At 39.2% G+C, this 22,744-nt stretch overlaps 1 protein-coding gene across 1 annotated transcript; it reads right to left on the bottom strand.

Moving 5' to 3' along the window:
* Window positions 1–574: 574 nt before the first annotated feature.
* On the bottom strand, window positions 575–22,043 carry LOC123663662 (alpha-tocopherol transfer protein-like). The gene is made up of 6 exons (XM_045598330.1): window positions 21,881–22,043; window positions 5,108–5,249; window positions 3,738–3,852; window positions 2,761–2,868; window positions 2,035–2,248; window positions 575–726 (listed from the first exon to the last, which is right to left on the bottom strand). The coding sequence occupies exons 1-6, from the start codon at window positions 22,041–22,043 to the stop codon at window positions 575–577; spliced, it is 894 nt and encodes a 297-aa protein (XP_045454286.1).
* Between the last annotated feature and the right edge of the window lie 701 nt (window positions 22,044–22,744).

The following is a 22,744-nucleotide window of genomic DNA, read 5'->3' as shown; positions in this document are numbered from 1 at the left end:
GACAAACTGAAGTTGGTTCTTAATTAATAAAGTAAGGTAAGTATTTTAAAAAATTATATTATAGTATTTTTTGACCGACTTCAAAAAAGGAGGAGTTTACTCAATTCGATCGTATATAGTATATATATTTTTAAAGTATGTTCGGGGATATGTTCTTCGCTTATGAACCGATTTTGATAATTCTTTTTTTGTTGGAAAGAAGATATCCCAGGTGTGGTACCATGATAAGGAAACTAGGAGTTGATGATGAAATCCCAGAAAAATCGAGAAAAACACTCGAAAATCGTTGGGTCACAAACACAATTATTTACAACTAGGTCGACAAATAAGTGTACGACTCACGTGATGGTAAACGATTAGCGTATCTTATAGACGCGTGCAAAACCAGGCACGCTTGTTTGCCGACCTAGTAATATATAAAAAAAATTTTTTAGATCGTCTATTTTTCCTTCTTGGACAACGCTATCTCTAAAATGTATTACTTATTTTAATATTTCGAACACTATCTATTGTACACAACAAACTACAAGATACGTATACCTAACATAACATTACTAACTAAAATAACATTAACTCAATCTATGCCTAATTTTCGAAATGTCCCTTCTAATCCCATCTGATCGGCGACTTTTCCTTTATTCCTGTAAGCTTCGTTAGTGCGGTACTGTTTCGTAGTATTATAATATTCCTGGAATTCTTTTGAAGCCAATGCGTCCATTAAATTACCTATAGGAGGAAAAAATATTACTGTTTTGATTAAGCCTCTAATATGGTATATATACATCTATCTATATGTATCTAATATGGTATTATGTATCTAATATGGTATATAATCCACTTCTGGGTATAGAGCTCTTGCTCCACGTAAGACATGGTTGGAGAGTGTATTAACATTATCATAAACACGATACAAAAAACAAAAATAGAAATTATGATCAATCACCGTTTCTTTACTGATTTTTAAAATTAAGTAATCTATTTTGCTTTTTCAAATATCATTAGAGTTTATGATACGCACTATTATTCACAGACTTTATATTTTTGGTGCCTTGATAATATTTATTTCTCATTGACTTAAATTCATTATTGCATATTTTATTTTAACTTTACAACATTCACGGGGTTCGAAATTACTCTAGCCTTTGTTTCTGGTGTGGCAGGTATCTATGAACTACGGCACGTTTAATTGCATCCCTATTCGTATAAAAAAAATATTGCCCAGTTAACATAAGTTTCTTGGAGTGGGCAAGTTGGTCCCAATTATCATTATAGACGTTTGATAGATATCGTTATTCCTATTAGGGATCGTTCGCCAAAACCAGTAGAGGCAGTGTAGTAAACTAGGCTTTGACTCTTCTTTTATATGGAAGATGAGGCCTTTACCCAGGTGATTGATGAGTGTTGTACTATTTACTTTATAGTACAAGATGAAAGAACTAGATACGGACTTAACCCATCAGCTTTATGGATGTAAATTATTTTATATTGATTTTAGTATGTTAGTAAATTAGTCGCGAAAGGGTTGCCTGAAAAATCCTGTCCAGGCTACGTTTAATTCAAAATTGAAAAATTTATTTTTATTCAATAATGCACATACGAGCTTGAAGAATAAATTTAATATCTACCAACTGTATGAAGCCTGACGAAAATGCAAAAGTTGGCCTTTCTATTATTTTCCTGGCAACACTACTGGGTGAAGGCATAATCAGGGATATTAAGCTATATTGTTCTAGTTACTTTCTCCCACAAGTTTAATATATAATTCTTATATTAAAATGAGGGCTGTTTCGTTGAAAACACGATGACGATGATGAAAATCTGATTTGAATGGCGGTTGCCGAGTGTAATACAGCCTGGCCAGGAATTTTTCAGCCAAATTTTAGATAGAGATAATTATTTAATTTTTATCCATTAAGCAGATGAGGGAAGATCACGTCTAATTCGTATCTTAGACTATTATATATCTACCTTCATACATATTACATAACAATTAAAAATAATTAATTTTATAACGACTTTAAAACTTAAACTTACTTGAAAGTGTTTCTATTGACTTTTCGTTTCCACCATATTCCAACGGCAAAATCTCATTTGGTATATGTTTATATAATGTTTCTATTTTTGTATGTATATGTATGCGCTGTGCTATTTTTGGACTTAAAGCTTTTTTAAGGATTATTAAGAAGAAATCTATCGCTTTTGAAGTACTTAAAATATGTATTCCTTTTATTCTGAACCCGTAACCTTCCTAAAACATCAAATAACCTTAAATGGGTTTTGACAATTCAGACATTTGCTTAAATTAGCGCACTAAACCGACCTAATACTTATTTAGCAATATCCGTATATATAAATTTCGTTTCACGATGTATGTGGGCGACAAACTCCGAAACTACTGAAGCAATTTTTATCAAATTTTATAAACATCTGTAATAACCGGTAGGTGGCACTGCTATCGGTATGTAAGCAATCAATTTTATGTAGCTGTTTTCCGGGCAAGACAACGGCTGCCGGGTTCGTTAGTATTACAATATATATATATATATATATATACTTACATATTTACGTATATATATATACGTAAATATGTAAGTATATATATATAAACACATATAATACATATGACATAAACATATATACATACATACATAAAACCCAAGCTAATAAAAGCGTGGTAAAAAAATACAAAAATATAAATAATTCGTCTTTATAAAATTAGATTTAGATACGCACCGTAACTATTGACAGGACATTACGAACCTCGACTATATTTATATTCTTTATTATATCTTCTAGGTTCGCTTCAAAGTAATCAAATACCACCAATAAGCTATTACAGTAGTCATAAGTCTGTAAGTATTCGCACATCTAAAACAAATAATAACAAAATTAGAAATCTTATAATATTTTCATCATCAAAAACTATGTGACTATTTCTATCGAGTAATTCGTTTAATAAATGTATAAGTGTTAAACTTCTAAAGTCGATGTATTTTAGTGTGATACGAAGCAAACATCCATAGACGGATGATCGAAAAAAGTGTGTATATTAGCTCTGACACGCGACTGCAGTTTACTCCTTTTGAAATTTTGAACGGTTGACGTGATGTTTAAAATTTTGAATTTTCTATTAAATTAATTAAATTATAATTAATTAAAACAATAAAACTCTAAAATCAAAACATAAATTGACACTTTTTATTCGTTTCGGTACAGTAAATGCTATTATATAAAAATGTTCCTGGAGCTAAAGGCAATGTAAAGCGACACTCTCAGCGTCACTGTTTTTTTTTTATACACAGCTAGGTCACCAAACAAGCGTACAGATCACCTGATGGTAAGCGATTACCGTAGCTTATAGACGTCTGCAACACCAGAAGTATCGCAAGCGCGTTGTCTACCATACCCTCAATTCCAGGGGCTCTGGTCTCCTCATTCACCAAAAGGAACACAACACTGCTTGAAAACAGTATTATTTAGCTGTGATCTTCTCTAAGGTCGACCCCAGTCGGGCAGACCGAAAATGAAGAAAATGTTATTTTTCAATTCAATATTAATATTTTATATTCAATACAGAAAGCTGCCTCAAAATTATCTAAATACATTGTTCCATAATTAATACACGTAGTAATACATTTATTTGTGTCCACAATGAAACCAATAAATTTACAAAATTACAAAGATAGGACATGGTTACCATAATCGAGTTAGTAACTAAGTTATAATTTAAAACATACCATGGATAGAAATTTGAAATAGTCCAAAAAACCAGCCGGGAAACGTCTATCATAAGTTTTTTGTAGGTAGACTCTGCAATGATCTTTAGTCATTTTTGGTAATAAACAGGAAAATCTGAAATAATTTAAATAATTAAAGAAAAATAATTTTAATAATAATTTTATTTTGAGCCCTTATCATATTAGTTGTGTGGTTATGGCAGTCTAGAATTTCGTAAGAGGCGACTAAGGGATAACATATGTAGTTCCACTACCACCTTGGAACTTAAAAAGCCGACCGAAGGCGGAATAACCATACGATTGCTGGCTTTGAAATGAACAGGCCGAAAACGGGCAGCAGCGTCTTCGGTGCGACAAAACCAGCCCTGCGGTCACCAACGCGCTTGCCTAGCGTGGTGACTATGGGCAACACCGCGAATCTAGGCCTGTGTCCAGCAGAGGACTACGATAGGCTGAAATGATATTGATGAAGATTTAGTTTTAGAAGTCTTAATTCAAATATACTATCTGTAAATAATTAGTTCTTAAGTAATGAATTGTAAATATATATCTTATACATAAAATTCAGGTGTCACAATGTTAGTTACAATACTCCTTCGAAACAGGTGGACCGAATTTTATGAAATTTTGTGTGTATATCGGGTAGGTCTGAGAATGGGCCTACATCTATTTTTATATACCCCTAAATTAGAAGAGAGAGGTGGGAGCATTAAGGGGGTTAATAACATATATGGCAAAACAGTTTTTGAAGGGTCAGCTTGTAAAACTTCGAAATATCCAGATTCTTTTAGAAACTCGATATTAAATTAAAAATGATATGGTAATAAAAATTCATTTGAAGATTAAGTCACCGCTAAGAATAATGGTGAGAAACCTCTTTTTTGGGTCTGTAAACAAATTAATCAAAGTCGTTTCACAAAGCTTAATAATACTTTTGTATTTAAAATGTGATGGTTTTTAAATAAAATATAGGTACCTATTTTATAATGTTGACGTCACGTTGGTGCAACGGTCACAACACTGGTTTGTGGCTGTTGCGCTGGCGCTTGCGGGTTCGATCCCCGCACGTGATAAACATTTGCCATACAGATGTTTGCCGTGGTCTGGGTGTTTGTGCAGTCCTTTTGGGACTCCCCACCATGCCTCAGAGAGCACGTTAAGCCATCAGTCCCGGTTGTTATCACGTACACTTGATAGCGATCTTTACTCATAGTATATAATATATATCGCCTATGTATCCGCCAACTCGTATCGGAGTAGCGTGGTGGATTAAGCTCTGATCCTTCTCCTATAAGGATAAAAAGGCCTCTGTCCAGCAGTGTGATATTACAGGATGAAGCGATTTTACAATGTTAATGAGGTATACTTACACATTTTCTATGTTTCTTTTATCAAATGGCTCAAAATACTCTGGAAGTAATGTCCTAAATTTACACATGTTATCGTATTTAAGCTTAGCCTTTTCCACGGAACCCTTGGAAAATATGATTACTTTACCCAAGTATTCTTTTCCTGTCGAAAAAATTACCTGTTTAAAACTGCAAAGACAAACTAGACGCTCACTACACAAATAAATAGGACGGCCATTTACTCTCATAAGAATTGACAATTCACTCATATGAGAAATACATTAAAAAGAATACATTAAAAAAAAAAAGTTTACAATAATTGTAGCTGAGCGTGTCGGTAATATACAATAGTTCATTATACGATTTCGTCACAAAAAGTAAGAAAGTGAGGGTTGAAACGCACTACATCGATGGTAAGACCGGTCACTATGCAGAAAAAAGTAAAAAAACGATAACGACGAAACACAAATAGATCTTCAATTGTTTAACTAGATGCGGCCAGACGAAATTCTAAACAAAATCAATATTTATGTATGTAATTTAAAATTATATAATTAAGGATTTTATTTATTAATTACTTCATTTTTATTGAGATTTTGTAACCTATTGCTAGTTATTACTTTGATTTATTATTTTAAGTGAAGATCTTTTAAACATAATTATATTTATAAACTAGCTGTGCCCGCGGCTTCGTCCGCGTTGAAATTAGTTTGTCACAAAGTTTTCCCGGCAAACTTCCAGTGAAACTCTCATCAAAATCGGCTTAGCCGTTTCGTAAACCTTCCTCTTGCCAAAGGTGGAGCCCTCTTTCCAATGGTGAAACCGCATGAAAATCCGTGCAGTCGATTTTGAGCGAATCGATCACATACACTTTTGGGGACTTGATTTTATAATACACTAACTGTTGCCCGCGACTACGTTCGCGTGGTTATGATGTTCGCGCATATCTATGCATTACTGTTAAGATGTTTAACGCAAATTATTTTTTTATTTAAGTCAATCGTTCAAGTTGAAATCAATCAGTTGAAATGCTTATCAAAAACTGAGTAACTTTTTAAAAAGCACAATTTAGTATAATTTAATAGTTATTTTTATAAAACCTCTCTATACACCACATTTTTAGTTTTATTTTCAGGCTGTATATGTTTCATACAAACTATCAACTCCAATTAAATCCCCTTAGCGGTGGAATATCGTAAAATCCGTTCTTAGCGGACGTCTGCTAACTATAATCTACCTCCCTGCCAAATTTTATCTTTGTCCAACCTGGATGGATAGACCATCCAGTGGTTTTTGAGTTCTCGTGATGAGTGAGTTAGTGACCTTTCTCTTTTATATATATAGATTACGATGCATTATTTGGACACCTCCTCACCATCTATAGAGCATATACTTACTTCAAAAACATAAGACTTTCATTCAAACTTCCGACCCCCGTTTTATCCCCTTAGGGGTCGATTTTCGTAAAATTAGTTCTTAGCGGATGTTTACACCCCATAAGGAACCTACCTGCCAAATTTCAAGTTTGTAGCTGTTATAGTTTCGCAGGTTTCGTGATGAGTGAGTCAACCTACCATCCTCCGTTTTAACTCCAAAAGAGAGTTGATTTCTATAGATACATTATTTGGTCACCTTTCTATCATCTATAGAGCATACATTTTAAATTTCAAGTCTCTTACTTCAAAAACATAGGACTTTCATACAAACTTCCAACCTCCGTTTTAGCCCTTTAAGGGTCGAGTTTCATAAAATCAACTCTTAGCAAATATTTACGCCTTATAAGGTACCTACTTGCCAAATTTCAAGTTTGTAGCTGTTATAGTTTCGAAGATTTTGTAATGAGGGAGTCAACCTACCATTCCCCGTTTTAACCCCAAAAAGGAGTTGATTTCTAAAGATACATTATTTGGACACCTTCTCACTATCTAAAGAAAGTACATTTTAAATTTCAAGTCTCTTACTTCAAAAACATAGGACTTTCATACAAACTTCCAACCCCCGTTTTACCCCCTTAGGGGTTGAATTTCGTAAAACCCATTCTTAGCAAATGTTTACGCCCTAAAAGGAGCCTATCTGCCAAATTTCAAATTTGTAGGTGTTATAGTTCCGGAGATTTCGTGATGAGGGAGTCAACCTATCATCCCCCGTTTTAACCCCAAAAGGAAGTTGCTTTCTAAAGATACATTATTTGGACACCTTCTCACCATCTAAAGAGCGAACATTTTAAATTTCAAGTCTCTTACTTCAAAAACATGGGACTTTCACACAAACTTCCAACCCCCGTTTTACCCCCTTAGGGGTCGAGTTTCGTAAAATCCGTTCTTATCGAATGTCTACAACCTATAAGGAGCTTACCTGCTAAATTTCAAGTTTGTAGCTATTATAGTTTCGGAGATTTCGCGATGAGTGAGTCAGCGTACCATCCCCCGTTTTAACCCCAAAAGAGGGTTGATTTCTAAAGATATGTTATTTGGACACTTTTTCACCATCTATAGAGCTTACATTTTAAATTTCAAGTCTCTTACTTCAAAAACATAGGACTTTCATACAAACTTTCAACCCCCGATTTACCCCCTTAGGGGTCGATTTTCATAAAATCCGTTCTTAGCGGATGCCTACGTCCTATAAGGAGCCTACTTGCCAAATTTCAAGTTTGTAGGTGTTATAGTTTCGGAGATTTCGTGATGAGTGAGTGACCTTTCGCTTTTATATATATTATTATATAGATTATAGATAATATTAAATTGATGTGTTTTTTTTGCAGACTAAGTAATTTATTTTGATATTTTGTAGATATGTTTTTTGAATGTATTGTTACAAATAATGTTTTAAATATTTATTAAATTTATACTATTGCAACACTTTTTAAAATATTAGAGTATTATTTTGTGGGTAGAAATGAAAAAAATATATATGGACCGGGGAGGGTAATATGTGATGAGGAGGCAAGACGAATGTGGAATGAGGAGTGAAAAGATTATTTCTGTTAAAAGAAAAAAAAAAATGTATACAATAGTATTGAATTTAATCTTAAGTAAATATCTAGAAAATAAATACAAAAGTGGTGATTGATACATGAGTATTATTTGGAAAGTCTTCAGTCGCTAACAGATCAGAAGTGGTAAGACCGCGTGAGAGAAATAAAAGAGATATGTATGTATTTTCATTACTTACACTGTGTTATACTACATTAGTTTGATAGTTTTCTACAGCTATGACAAAACTCTATTATATTATATTTTACAATTTAAAAAATATTAATTTCATTATTGAATACAAAGAATTATTGTTTTAATTGTTACGTGTTTAAATAACGTAATCATAACAATTAATGATTGAGAATTAATATTAAAAAGTTTTTATGAATTTTATTAATAATTATACACTAAGCAACTAATTTTACAATACGAGTTTCTTATACATATTTTATTTTTTTGTACCCTCTTCCTAACAATTAACATTTAATTATGATTAACTAAACCCATGTTTAATACCCACAATAGTCTTTCCAATTTATGAATATATCTACTACATCGGCATATACACCACCACTGCAAGACAATACGAATAAAAGGCATTCTAGAAGTCGAACTCTTGATCATTTAAAAAGGCGAAGATAAGACAAAAGTCGAAGCGAGCGCACAAGCCATATTAAAAAACAAGATAGTAGTCGTAGCCGATTGCGTTACTATAACTCGACGGATTCCGGTACTGATTCGCGGGATGAGCATATAGTAAAAGAAAACAGCATAAACGTCAATCTCGCCAGTACCGCAGAAGTTGTATAGGATCGTCCAGCACGACAAGTTCCACTAGTAATATTGATTCATTCTACTGTGTGGCTACGGTAGTAAATAATATAGACACCCTCTCTTCCCGTGGGTGTCGTAAGAGGCGACTAAGGGATAACACAGTTCCACTACCACCTTAGAACTTACAAAGCCGACCGATGGCGGGATAATCATCCAACTGCTGGTTTTGAAATGCACAGGCCGAAGACGGGCAGCAGCGTTATCGGTGCGACAAAGCCAGCCCTGCGGTCGCCAAACCGCCTGCCCAGAGTGGTAACTATGGGCAAAACACATGAGTTCACGCATTTTTGGCGCGAACTTATGGAGGCCTATGTCCAGCAGTGGACTGTGATCGGCTGAAATTATAAGATCAAGACGTCGGCGTCGTTATAGTCATACGAGTAGCACGTCTTCAAATAGTACATTGTCATACAAAAGAAGTCCTCTAAATTATTTGAAAACTCACGAAGACAAAAGGATTAAAGAAACACTAGACACAGCGGGTTTGGAAAAAAGATTAGAATTGTTAACACAACAGCTAACACAATATGATGTAACACTACAACAACAACAAACACACCACACAAACAAGGATCTGACCCCGGAACTCGAAACTATATCAGAGAGGATCGAGATTATGACTTCTGAGTTGCGCACATGGAGAGAGGCAAACAAGACCACTGCCTCTCCAATGAAACAGTCACTCCATACTGAAATAGCAGTCCAGGAGGTTAAACAAACCCTCAACTCGATCAAAGAGGGGGTGACGAAACTAACCCCCAAAAACGGTTCACGCACATTCGCTCAGGTTGCCGCCATACCAAAGCCGGACAATATTCACCAGCCCAACCACACCCTCATCATCTCGTCCCGAAACCTGAAAGAGACCAGTGACAATGTGCTGACGAAAATGAAAGCCACGCTGGACCTCAAACAGTCTGGGGCGAGAATGGAAAGGGTCCGGAAAGCGAGAGACCAGAAGGTGGTCGTGAGGTGCGCGACAAAGGAGGACATGGCAAAGATCAAGGGTCAGATCCAAACAAATACAGAACTGACAGTCCGGGAGCCGTCAAATCAGGACCCTCTGGTATGCGTGCGGGGAGTGCTGACTTGCTACTCTAACGAAGAGATATTGGACCACATAAAGGCCCAAAATGGCCATATTCTCGAAGGTGTAGACAAGTCGTCGCTCAAAATGAAGGTGAGATACAGAAAACGCGCCCGAAACCCGCACGAGTGCCACCCAGTCTTAGAGCTATCTCCAGAGGTCTGGAAAAGGTTTACACAGATTGGTAAAATCTACGTGGGCTTCGGACGATGCTCGGTTGAGGACCAGTCCCCACTCGTCCAATGCATGAAGTGCCTAGGCTACGGCCACACCAAGGCACTCTGTAAGGAAAAGGATGCATGCAATCACTGTGGAGGCGAGCACACGGGGAGAGACTGTCCCTCAAAAGCCAGAAACGAGCCGCCGAAGTGTGTGAACTGCACCAGGGCCAAAAGAATCGGCTCTGACCTGGCACACACGGCGTATAGCGCAGAGTGCCAGGAAAGACTAAAGTGGGACAATATAGCCAGGTCGAGGGTCCAATATTGCTAAGGGCGACCAGAAGGCCAAAGTGGCGGTCCCAAACGAGGAGACGCACAAAACGGGCTGCGGTTTACACTTCATACAGGTAAATCTGCAGCGCTCGAAGCTGGCCACGGACGAACTGTTTCAGGCGGCCTCAAAAAGAGGAATCTCTTTTGCCCTAGTTCAAGAACCGTACATTGGTAGAGCGGGCGAAATGAGACAACGCCCCGGCGCAAACATCATTCAGTGCACCCTGGGCCGTCAAAAACCAGTAAAAGCAGCGATTATTGTCTTCGGTGACTGTGTGGAAGTCATTCACGACCCCCAGATAGTCACTGAAAATGTAGCTGCTGTCTTCGTAAAGGCCAGTCAGCTCGAGCTGGGGTTACTGTCCGTCTACTTCGAAGGGGACCAAGATATGGAAACTTACTTATCCCAGATGAGAGCGGCAACCGCCAATATTCCCACACACCATCTTATAGTGGCCGGCGACGTCAATGCCTGGAGCCACTGGTGGGGCAGCAGCTCCGAAAATCACCGAGGAGCACAATTCCACGGCTTTATCACCGAAATGGACTTCCACATACACAACATCGGGGATATACCCACGTTCGAGACGTTTAGAGGAGGCAAGCTTTACTCGAGCTGCGTGGACGTGACTCTAACCAGTCAGTCACTTCTCGCGAGAATGGAAAACTGGAGAGTGGAACGAAATCTGATCACATCTGATCACAACGCCATAACCTTTAGGCTGCGCACCGGAGGGCCCATAAAACCATTGGAGCCAATTTCGACGCGCAGATACAATACCAAAAAGGCGAGATGGACAGAATTCACCACTATCTTGAGGTCTGACCTTGCAGAGGAAAATGTGACTCTGAGTAGCGTCTCCCTTGTCTCGAGCGAGGAGGAGTTGGAGGAGATGATTAACAAGTACGTTTCTATCATCCACCGTACGTGTGAAAAAACTATTCCGAGGATAAAGCCGCGAAAGGGCGAACCCCGACCACCCTGGTGGTCGGCTGAACTGGATTCCCTGAAAAGGGAACAGCTAAGAGCAAAACGTCGCGTAAGAAATGCTGCACCCAGCCGAAGGGCATACGTTGTTGAGGAATACATACTGGCCAGGGAAAAGTACAAGTTGGCGGCAAGCGAAGCAGCCACCCAAAGCTGGAAGGAGTTCTGCACGGCACAAGACCGCGAGAGTGTATGGGACGGTATTTACAGAGTGATCAGGAAGACCTCTCGCAGGCAGGAAGACATGTTGCTGAGAAGCGAAGCTGGCAAAACACTGTCACCGGAACAGTCGGCTGAACTCTTCGCGAACACATTCTACCCTGAGGACTCTGTAACAACCGAAACCGACTATCACAGACAGGTCCGGGACGCCGTCGAGCACAGAACCCATGCGGAATTACAAGATCTCTCGGATGAAGACCCACCTTTTACGACGGCCGAGCTGGAACAGGTTCTGATGAGCCAAAATCCAAAAAAAGCTCCAGGCCCGGATGGCTTGACATCAGACGTATGTGCAGCGGCAATAAACTGCGACAAAGAGGTGTTCTTAGCGTTGGCAAACAAATGCCTATCGCTGTCCCACTTCCCAAAACAGTGGAAGGTCGCTCATGTATGCATTCTCCGCAAACCAGCTAAAGAAGATTACACCCAACCGAAGTCCTACAGACCTATTGGACTCCTGTCGATTCTCGGAAAGACACTCGAGAAGCTGTTAATAGGCAGGCTTCAGTGGAGGCTCTTCCCTACGCTGCACCATGGCCAGTATGGATTCATGCCACAAAGGGGAACGGAGGAAGCCCTCTACGATCTAGTTGGGCATATCAGGAGGGAAATTAAACTAAAAAAGATAGTGCTTCTGGTATCGCTCGATATAGAGGGCGCTTTCGACAATGCATGGTGGCCAGCTCTAAAAAAACAGCTGATAGAGAAACATTGCCCGAAGAACCTCTATGCCATGGTCGTTTCATATCTAAAGGACCGAAGGGTCATAGTAAACTATGCCAGAGCAACCTGCGAGAAGGAAACGACGAAAGGTTGTGTCCAGGGATCCATAGGTGGACCGACTTTCTGGAATATTATCCTAGACTCGCTCCTTAGGGAGGTACACGGTATGGGAGTGTACTGCCAAGCCTTTGCGGATGATGTGGTCCTCGTTTTCTCGAGCCAGAAAACCAGCAACCTGCAAGCCTCGGCCGAATCCACCCTAGCTGCCGTACAAGACTGGGGTAAACGCAATAAATTGAGCTTCGCACCACATAAAACCAATGCGATGGTCATGACCAAGAAGCTCAAATATGACATCCCCATAGTCCATATGTCCGGCACTCGCCTGAGGCTTGTAGAAGAAATAAAACTGCTGGGGCTCATTTTGGACTCTAAGCTCACATTTAATGCGCACGCGTCCGCTGTGTGTAAGAAAGCGGCGAACATATATAAACATTTAGCGCGCGCGGCAAAGGTGTCTTGGGGTCTAAACGGAGAGATAGTAAGGACCATATACGTGGCGGTGATAGAGCCCATCGTCCTGTATGCGGCAAGCGCGTGGTCTACAGCAGCACAGAAGTTGTCCATTAGAAAACAACTAGACTCACTGCAGAGAGGCTTTGCGCAGAAGATCTGCAAAGCGTATAGAACGGTGTCTCTAACATCGGCACTCATCCTATCAGGCTTACTCCCCCTTGACCTTCGGATCCGAGAAGCGGCCATACTTTTCAAGACCAAGAAAGGTCACTGCGAGGACTTTCTTCCGCCAGGTAGAGAGCTGGAGCGCAAGGTGGGCCCGATGCAAAATCCCCATCCATCTCTACTCATGACAACCGAGTACGAGCGCTTGGAGAGTCTGAATCCCGAAGACATGGAAAAACACCACATCGTCGGCTCACTCATCTACACTGATGGTAGCAAAATCGAGGGCAGAGTAGGAGCTGCCCTAACCTGGTGGGACAAAAGTAGGGAACTCAGATACTCCATATTCCGGCTAGAACCGCACAATACCGTCTTCCAATCGGAGATGTACGCACTCTTTCGAGCTGTGGACATGGCAAGAAAGTCAAAGGAGGGCTCTATTAACATCTTGAGCGACTCTAGATCGTCACTCGATCTACTTAGGAGTCCTTCGGCAACTCACCCTCTGGCCATTGAGATGAAGAGTTGCATCAGGCAGATCCATGAGGAAAATAGGACAGTGCGGTTCTTTTGGTTGAAGGCTCACGTGGGAACACCGGGCAATGAAAGAGCGGACGAATTGGCCAAAAAGGCGGCCCTTACTAAGAAAACAGCCCCTGACTACGATAAAGTACCTATATCGTACGTCAGACGGCTGATACGGGAAGAGACCGTCAGGTTGTGGCAGGATAGATACAATTCTTCAGAAACTGGATCGGTTACGAAAATATTCCTACCAGATGCAAAGACCGCTTGCAAACTGGTAAGGAAATCGGCGCTAACACCTGTCGACACACAGATTCTGACCGGCCACGGGGGATTTGCGGCGTATCTTCACAGATTCCACCTCCGAGACGATCCTTCGTGTATTTGCGATCCAGATTGCGAGGAGACGATTCTACATATCATATTGGAATGCCCGAGATTTAGCAAAGAGAGACTGGATTTGGAAATAAAACTCCAGAAGGGACTAGAGCAATCTTCGCTCCACACCATCATGGAGAATGATGCCGAAAGGGCTGTCTTCCTCGCATTCGCAAGAAGCGCCGCATCAAGGGCTGCCAAAAGAAATGGCTCAACCGCTCTACCTCTAGCTGTGACATCCGTACCACAGACCACACACACAATCACCGCAAATACAAATGCAATTACACATACACAAACACAACAAACAGATCGGTCGACTACCGTGCCTACCATTCAGTGCCCACAACCCCGAACGCTGCTGGGCCACATCGCCCAGACCATCCGGTCTCCTCTGCTGAAGATTATACAGAGGAGGGCCAATCAAAACGCACCTCCGGAATCACCTGCTCCGAGCAAGACGATAGAGTCCCTACTTGGAGAAGGCTTCGTAGCGGAGAAGTGGGCATAAGCACCAAATGCATAGCCCTCTTCATGGACAATGAAGCGGAGAGATTGGGAGTAAGTTTCTGTCGCTTCGAGGGGCGGGATCGACTGGTGGTTTCCCCGGGGCTCGCCCTGCTGTTAAAAGGTAGCACAGAAAAAACAAGCGTAAAAAAATCAAAGATCGATACGCTTGCGCAAAAATACGGGGACGACTCTACCTGCCGTCTGGTGCAATTGCACAATAAAGCGATAGTGCTATTCGAGTGGGGGGAGAAGTCAGCCTTTGCGTAGGCCAGCTCGTGGCTGCAACAGCTGGGTGAATCCTCCGGGGGTGTCCCTGGAAAAATCAGCGTGGACTCTATGAGAGTTGGTTACGATAGAGGTGGCGTATCGGATAGATACGGCTGCCTACTAGCGTCAAGACACCACCAAATCATAGCCTATGAGGACAGGGGGGAGGATCTGGGCTACTTAAAGCCCAGATCACAACCACTTTCACCCCCTGCATGGCCGACTCTCGAGGAGACTGCTCTCAGTGGCTCGGAGCGACTGCAACAAAAGGCTGAGGCGAAAAAGAAAATGGAGGGACGACGCGACCCCGAAGATAATACTCAAAAGGCGAAGCCCCGACTGATGGCGATAGCAAAGTTCGTCCAGGCTACCATCTCCCCCAAAAGAGGTAAACGACTGTCCCACCTTTCCCCAAAATTGGCGGAAACGAGTGAGCTGCAAATGAAAGCAATAAGCAGATTTACCAAGGACGAAAGTCCGAGGTACTCTCAAGCACCATCAGCCACTCGAACGAGGGCCGACATGGGGCAAGTAACACCACCCAGACTTCGACCAGCATCCACATCACTACAGCATGCGGAAAATGCGCTGATCGAGTTCCTGGCCATAACAAATGCTAACCGCGAGGTAAGCCTGGCCATATGCAAGAAAATCATGCAGACCTACCAGTACAACCATGAAAAGTTGCTGGAGGTGGAACTCGAAGAAGCCGAAGCAGCCATTTATAATAACGACACCCGGCAAATCCTCAAGGGCAACATGTCGGGAAGATATATGGCTGCATACAACATCACGTCAGGTTTCGTGGACGCAGTCGAGGACGAGGGACAGAACGACGAGATTCAGACCTTTCACACACCGAAAGGGGACCCGTTGGTGGTGGTGGCCAAGTGCACGAGAGTGATGCTGGGTGATAGGGTGCTCGGGATGGCTAAAACCATCATGAGTGACCCGGACGCCGAAGGCGCTTTCGGGGCTTGGAGGCTACCGCAACTGAGATGGACAAACGGGGTACCCGGATGCGGCAAGACAACTCACATAGTCAGGAACTTCGATGAGGACGGCGAAGTCGTAGTCACAACCACGATCGAGGCAGCGAAAGATCTTAAAGAGAAGTTGGAGCACCGCTATGGCAATAAGGCCAAAACGAAGGTGCGCACAATGGCGTCCATACTGGCAAATGGTTTTCGTGAGGGCGTTAAGATAAGCCGATTAACGGTAGACGAAGCCCTTATGAACCATTTCGGAGCCATAGTCATGGCTGCCCGACTATCGGCAGCAGAAGAGGTGGTCCTCATCGGAGACGTAAACCAGTTGCCGTACATCGACAGGGAAAACCTGTTCGAGATGCGGTACAGCAGACCTTACCTGACAGTAGGTATCTCATGCGAGCTGTCCTGCACGCATCGAAACCCAAAAGACGTTGCTTTCGCCATCAGTGAGGTGTACGACGGGATCTACAGCTCGAGCCCGATCATCCACTCGTTGCGCATGGAAGGATTCACCGACTCACGAATACCAGCAGAACAGGACCGGACCCTGTACCTGACTTTCACGCAAGAGGAGAAGAAGGCGTTGATAGGTCGGGGATACGGAGCTGGGGAGGGGTCGAAAATCCTGACCATTCATGAGGCGCAGGGACAGACGAGTGAAAACGTCATTGTTATCCAGACGAGGGCGGAGAGGCTTCGAATCCATGATAGTGTCTCGCACGCGGTGGTCGCGGTGACTAGACACACTAACACCTGTGTCTATTACACCGACGACAAGGACGACGCAATTGGCTACTTCGTCAGAAGGGCGGTGGAGGCTAACCGTAGGCAAATTCTTGAGCACAGCCTCAAAATGGCGATCCATAATAGGGATGCGAATGTTATTGAGGATGTGCTCGCGAAACTGGCGGCGGGCGCTGGTTTAGAAAAATGAGAGTGGCCGTCGACAATGCGGTAAATTAACAATGTAAGTCACACAATGTAAATTATAAAGCATGTAGTGCATTATAAAATTAATGGAGCATGTAGAAAAAAAAAAAAAAAAAAAAAAAAAAAAAAACCATAGTCGTAAGTGATTATTCTAGTTATTGTTATTTAATTTAATTCTAATAATTATTCTAATTATTATTATTATATAATTATATATATCTCTCACGGTCGGTTTTGGACTCACTACGAACACTGCAATGTTGAAAATAATACGCCTCAATACTTGAAAATTAAAATTTAAGTAAAAAAAGGCATGGGCACTCAAGAGCCTATGGATGTTAAAATTTAAATAAAAAAAAAAAATTAAAGAAACACTGAGAAAGCGATATCGATCGAGATCTAGATCTTTTAATAACAATACATTTTTTAGAAAATTTGCTAAGGCCGGATTAACTTTAAATCTTTGGAAGTGTCATTTTTTTTCAGTCGCAAATAGACTATCTTGGTTACGAAATATCACAATCAGGGTTAAGACCTGGCATTAGGAAAATCTTAGCCGATTCAGAATTTCCTACACCGACAAATGTTCATCAGGTAAGACAATTTGTAGGATTAGCAAGTTTTTTTAGACGATTTGTTTACGATTTTGCTTCTGTGATAAAATCATTAACTATATTAACAAAATCAGACGTTTCGTGGCACTGAGGTAGTGAACAAGAAAAATCCTTTAACGACATAAAAATAAAACTTATAAGCCGCCCGATTCTCGCCTTATACGACCCTACATACGAGACCGAAGTACATTGTGATGCGAGTAAAGTAGGCGTCGGTGGTGTATTATTGCAAAAGCCTGACAATGACTCACCTTTTCGAGCAGTAGCCTACTTTAACCGCCAAACAACACAAGAGGAATAACTTTGGCATTCCTATGAATTAGAAACAATGACTGTAGTTTTATTTCTAAGGAAATTTAAGGTATATTTAATAGGTCTGGAATTTAAAGTGCTAACCGAATGCAACGCCTTGCGCACGACACTAACAAAACGAGACTTAATACCGAAAGTAGCTAGGTGGTGGCTTATGTTACAGGAATTTAACTACTCTATAAATTATAAGCCCGGGCAGAATATGCAACATGTAGATGCAATAAGTCGAAACCCAGTACTACCGCCAGAGGAACACGAAGAGTTAGAAATGTTAAACATGATTGGCTACATAGCGTGCAGATGACAGACCCTCGATTAAAACATATTAAAACAATCCTCAATTCAACTCATGAAGATATTAAGGACATTAAAAATAACTTCGTTATCAAAGATGACAAATTAGACAGGCGTGTTGGTTCTAAACTAAAATGGGTTGTTCCTCACGGTGCTCGCTAGCGCATTTGTTAATTAAATCATGATGAAGCGGGACACTTTTCATTTGAGAAAACTATAGCAAAAATAAATGCAGACTATTGGTTCCCTAAACTGAAAAGATTTGTAAAGAAGTGCGTAGACGCCTGTATAAATTGTGCATACAATAAAGAAGTTGTAGGAAAAAAATCTGGTTACCTAAATCCAATCCCTAAGTGCAGTAATATATTCCATATAGTTCATATGGATCACCTAGGACCATTTATTTAGAGTAAACGAGGTAATACTTACATCTTAGGAGTGATTGACGGTTTTAGTAAGTTTATATCTATCATGGCAGTAAAAAATACAAAATCGAGGACAACAATTAACCCTTAATTAGGCGCATTAAGAAAATCACACAATTAGTCGCATGGGGTCTCGAGTGACCCCAAAAACAAGATTGAAAAAAGAGTTTATGAAATAAATAAAACAATGATTGGATTATATAAAATATTAGTTTTCTTTATTATCTTTAACTTTAATAAACACAAATATAGCTCTGACTTAAAATTTAAACAAAAAATGACAAACTTCTAACTACTCCTAAAACTACATAATTTTTGACTTAGCCGATGCGCTTATTTAAAAAAATAATAATAAGTCTCATTATCCGATTCTTTTTATCTGCAATCGACGCAGTATACTCTAAAGTGTTGTTGAGAAACAAATTTACAACACTTATGACATTTGGTTGGCACTTTTTTGTCGTTCTTCCTAGGATACAATGAGCAACGTCCGCGCTTAGATATTGACTGATGCACCGTCTTTTTCATATCATATGCTTCACGGAGCCATTTTTTTGTTGACGCAGGGACAGAAAGCTGCTAATACGATGCTTTTTGTGACTTTCTATAAGTGCTGCTGCCAATTTAAAAAAAATCTGTCTTGTATGTGTAATATTCTTATTAGCATTCGATCTGAGTATGATAAATGCGTTGATGCCAGATAACTTTAGAAGATGACAGAATATAGCCAGATTTCTACTTCTCTTCCAAAATTATAACTAGTGCAAAATTGTTCATTGCAATCGACATCACTTTTGCCACCGATGATTCAGATGAAATAACTTGACTATCTGGGAACTCTTCAATTTTACTACCAGAAACATATGGGAACTATTCACAGCGTTGCCGTATACTAATTTCTCTTCCGAAGCAGAACTAGCAACATCTTGCTCATCGTCGGCCACTTCCAGCCATTCCAATAACTGCCTATTATTAGCCAATTAAAAAATCAATAAACTGAAAATAAAAGACAAATTCTGTGCAAATAAACACAAAAATAGGTAAATTAAATAGCCGGTATATAAATACATATATACTAATATAAAAAATTACCAATTTACGAATATAAACGAAGTAAAAACATAAAAATAAAAACTTACCTCCGCAAAAAAAATCACGTAAGTGGTCGCATGGGGTCAGCGCTCTAGAGAAAAGCGACCAGTGCATATGCATAGATGTTCTGGAAGCGACTGATTTGCGTACCCTGAGGGAAGTTAGGAAGCTAGAGTGAGCGTGGGCGCGCTCAAATCTCTCAAAGATATATATTTTTCAATTTGAAATGGCCGTGACCCCATGCGCCTAATTAAGGGTTAAAGTACTAGAGGAAATAATTGCAACATTCGGATATTCTAAGATCATTATCTCAGATCAGGGTACTACTTTTACATCAAACGAGTTCAAAAACTTTGTGCAAACGTTGGATATCAAGCATATATGTAATGTTGTTGCCACACCACGTGCTAATCGAAAAATTTACAGAGACAGAGTTAAATATATTATTGCGGAAAAACAAATAAAAATGAAAGAATCTTATGATAAAAAAGAGCTCCAACAAAAATATTTAAGGAAGAAGACTTAGTTATGATACCTAACCACTCTTCAGAGAAGGGAAAAGTAAAAAATTGGCACCAAAGTTTCGGGGGCCATTTAAGATTAGTTCGGTTTTGGATAAAGATAGATATGAAGTTTCAAGTATAGAAGGTCATAGTAAAAGAAGGTATAAAAACATATATTCTGCCGATCAGTTAAAACGGTGGATAAATTTTCCTTTGTCTCCACAGGGGAGCGACCAAAATAAAAGTAATAGTGATAAAAATGAAGCAACAGAATAACTATTCTGTTAATTTTACTTCCTTTCCTTTGTTTCCCTATCTCTAACTATTACAGCATAGGTACCTACGGACAGATCGGTACTGACGGATTAGTACACGACTGTCGAGGGCCGTTTACGTGCAAGCTGTAGCCCTCAGGAGGCAAGCGGTAGCTCATCTGGCAAGTTAATTAACAGACCGTAGCCCTCGGGTGGCAAGCGTTAACTCACCTGACAAGTTAATCAGCAGGCCGTAATCCTCGGGTGGCAAGCGGTAGCTTATCTAACAAGTTAATCAGCAGAACGTAGCCCTCGGGTGGCAAGCGGTAACTCATCAAGTACGTTAATCAGCAGACCGTAGCCCTCGGGTGGCAAACGGTAACTCACCTGACAAGTTAATTAGCAGACTGCAGCCTTTCGATGACAAGTGGTGACCCATCTGGCAAGTTAATAAGCTGATCGTAGCCCTTGGGCGGCAAACTTCAGATCACTTTATAATTGTACGAATAGATTGTATCTCTAACTATATTATTTTGTGAGATTGGTAATGTAAAATTATGAATATACGAGTTTCTACGAATTTTATTATGAATGGAAAATGATAGACCAAGGCGAGCTTGTTTTTTTTTTGTTTATAATTATAAAATTACATTGTTTCATGTTTTAGTGTATACAAAATTAATCATTAAAACTACATTTGTTAGTGTAATTTACGAGGCACTGATGATGATTATGTCCATGTAAAAGAAAATTAAGTATGAGGTCATACTTGATTTAGGAAGGCCGAGCATTGTAAGGAATGGGGACATACCTTATGCAGGATAGCCGTCTGTTACAAATGTTGTTTTGAATATTTATTAAATTTATATTTGTTACAAATACTGTTTTGAATATTTATTAAATTTATACTATTGCAACACTTTTTAAAATATATGAGTATTATTTTGTGGGTAGAAATGAAAAAAATATACATGGACCGGGGAGGGTAATATGTGATGAGGAGGAAAGACGAATGTGGAATGAGGAGTGAAAAGATTATTTCTGTTTAAAGAAAAAAAAAATATTGTATTGAATTTAATCATATGTAAATATCTAGAAAATAAATACAAAAGTGGTGATTGATACGTGAGTATTATTTGGAAAGCCTTCAGTCGCTAACAGTATACATTTGTTTTTTTAATATTATTATTTTGTAACCTATTTCCTAATTATTATCATTTTCACGTTTATACTTCGACTTATTATTTTAGATGAGAATTTTTAAGTATGTTTATTAATAATATTACAATTAAATTAATTAAAAAATTTATTTTTAACCCGTACAAATTTTAACAAGAGGCACAAAAAGGGGTTTTTACTATTAAGTTTATAGTATTCAAAAAATCCCTAAAAACAAGTTTCGTAACTTTCTTTTTAGACAGCAATTATCAAATTTCATTTATTTGAAATTAATAATGATTAATCTCCAAATAAACTTTTATTAACTATTTCACACCTATTTAGAAAAAAAAAAACAAGTGTGCTTTAGATCAGCCGACTGAAGTAGAGCTTCCTTAGCTCCATTTAATTGATATACCCCTCTCAATTTCCGTTCGCCTAGCCCAATCACACTTTTTGTAACGCTCTTGTCGAGCGTGCCTAAAGAAGAAACGTCAGACCACATTTACGTGTATAGTTTAAGAAATACATACTTGAATCTTTTTTAATTAAGTGATCCTGTTTTTTGATCCATTCTATTAAGATATTGATCGCCTCTTCAAATCTCTCCTGTGTTTCAAAACCATACAGTGATTTAATATATTGCACTGTATCTGAGTTAAATTCAATCACTAAATCGTTCATTTTAGAAGTCATTACTGTTTCTGACGATTAAACACAAGATACTAAGTAATCTATGTAAAGTGTTTGGTGTGTGGGATTTTAATTTCATGACCTTGTGCCAATGAACACACATTTTATATTACAAAATAAAATGATTCTTTACAATTCTTAATGGGATTTCCAATTTTTAATAGAATCTAAAAACAAATGTCATGAGAAAAACAAACCGTTTTTATTTATATATTTAATGCATTATTATTTATTTTATTATTATTTATATTATATTTAATACAAATACATACATATTAAAAATGTATATGTTTAGAGCGATGTTATCTTTTTACGTTCACTCGAAACTTCAAAATGAATATTTCAGTATTTTTTTACATTTGTTACCAACATTTAGTTAGGGGAATACCAAGAATTTATTGTGATTAATATTATAAGAAGTTAAAACTATAATTTTAAATATATTTAATTTAATTTATTTTATTAGGCGTTAAGTTTTATTTTCGTTCCTGGTGCATTTGTTATACCACTAGCCAAAAAAGCTTACGATCTGCTAAGCGATTACCGTAGCCAATACCTGACAAACCAAGAGTACCACACCCGCGCTGTTGACACTCACTGGTGACAACAAAGCACGTTATTAGGAACTCTGATTCCCTTACCACAGGAACATCACACAACTTGAGACCAATATTATATTGAGGGATTTTCTTTACCCATATTTT

The sequence above is a fragment of the Melitaea cinxia genome, chromosome 20 (genome assembly GCF_905220565.1).
Source record: "Melitaea cinxia chromosome 20, ilMelCinx1.1, whole genome shotgun sequence".
Taxonomy (NCBI): domain Eukaryota; kingdom Metazoa; phylum Arthropoda; class Insecta; order Lepidoptera; family Nymphalidae; genus Melitaea; species Melitaea cinxia.
Note: the sequence above shows the minus strand (reverse complement) of the source record. Positions and strands in the feature narration are given on the sequence as shown.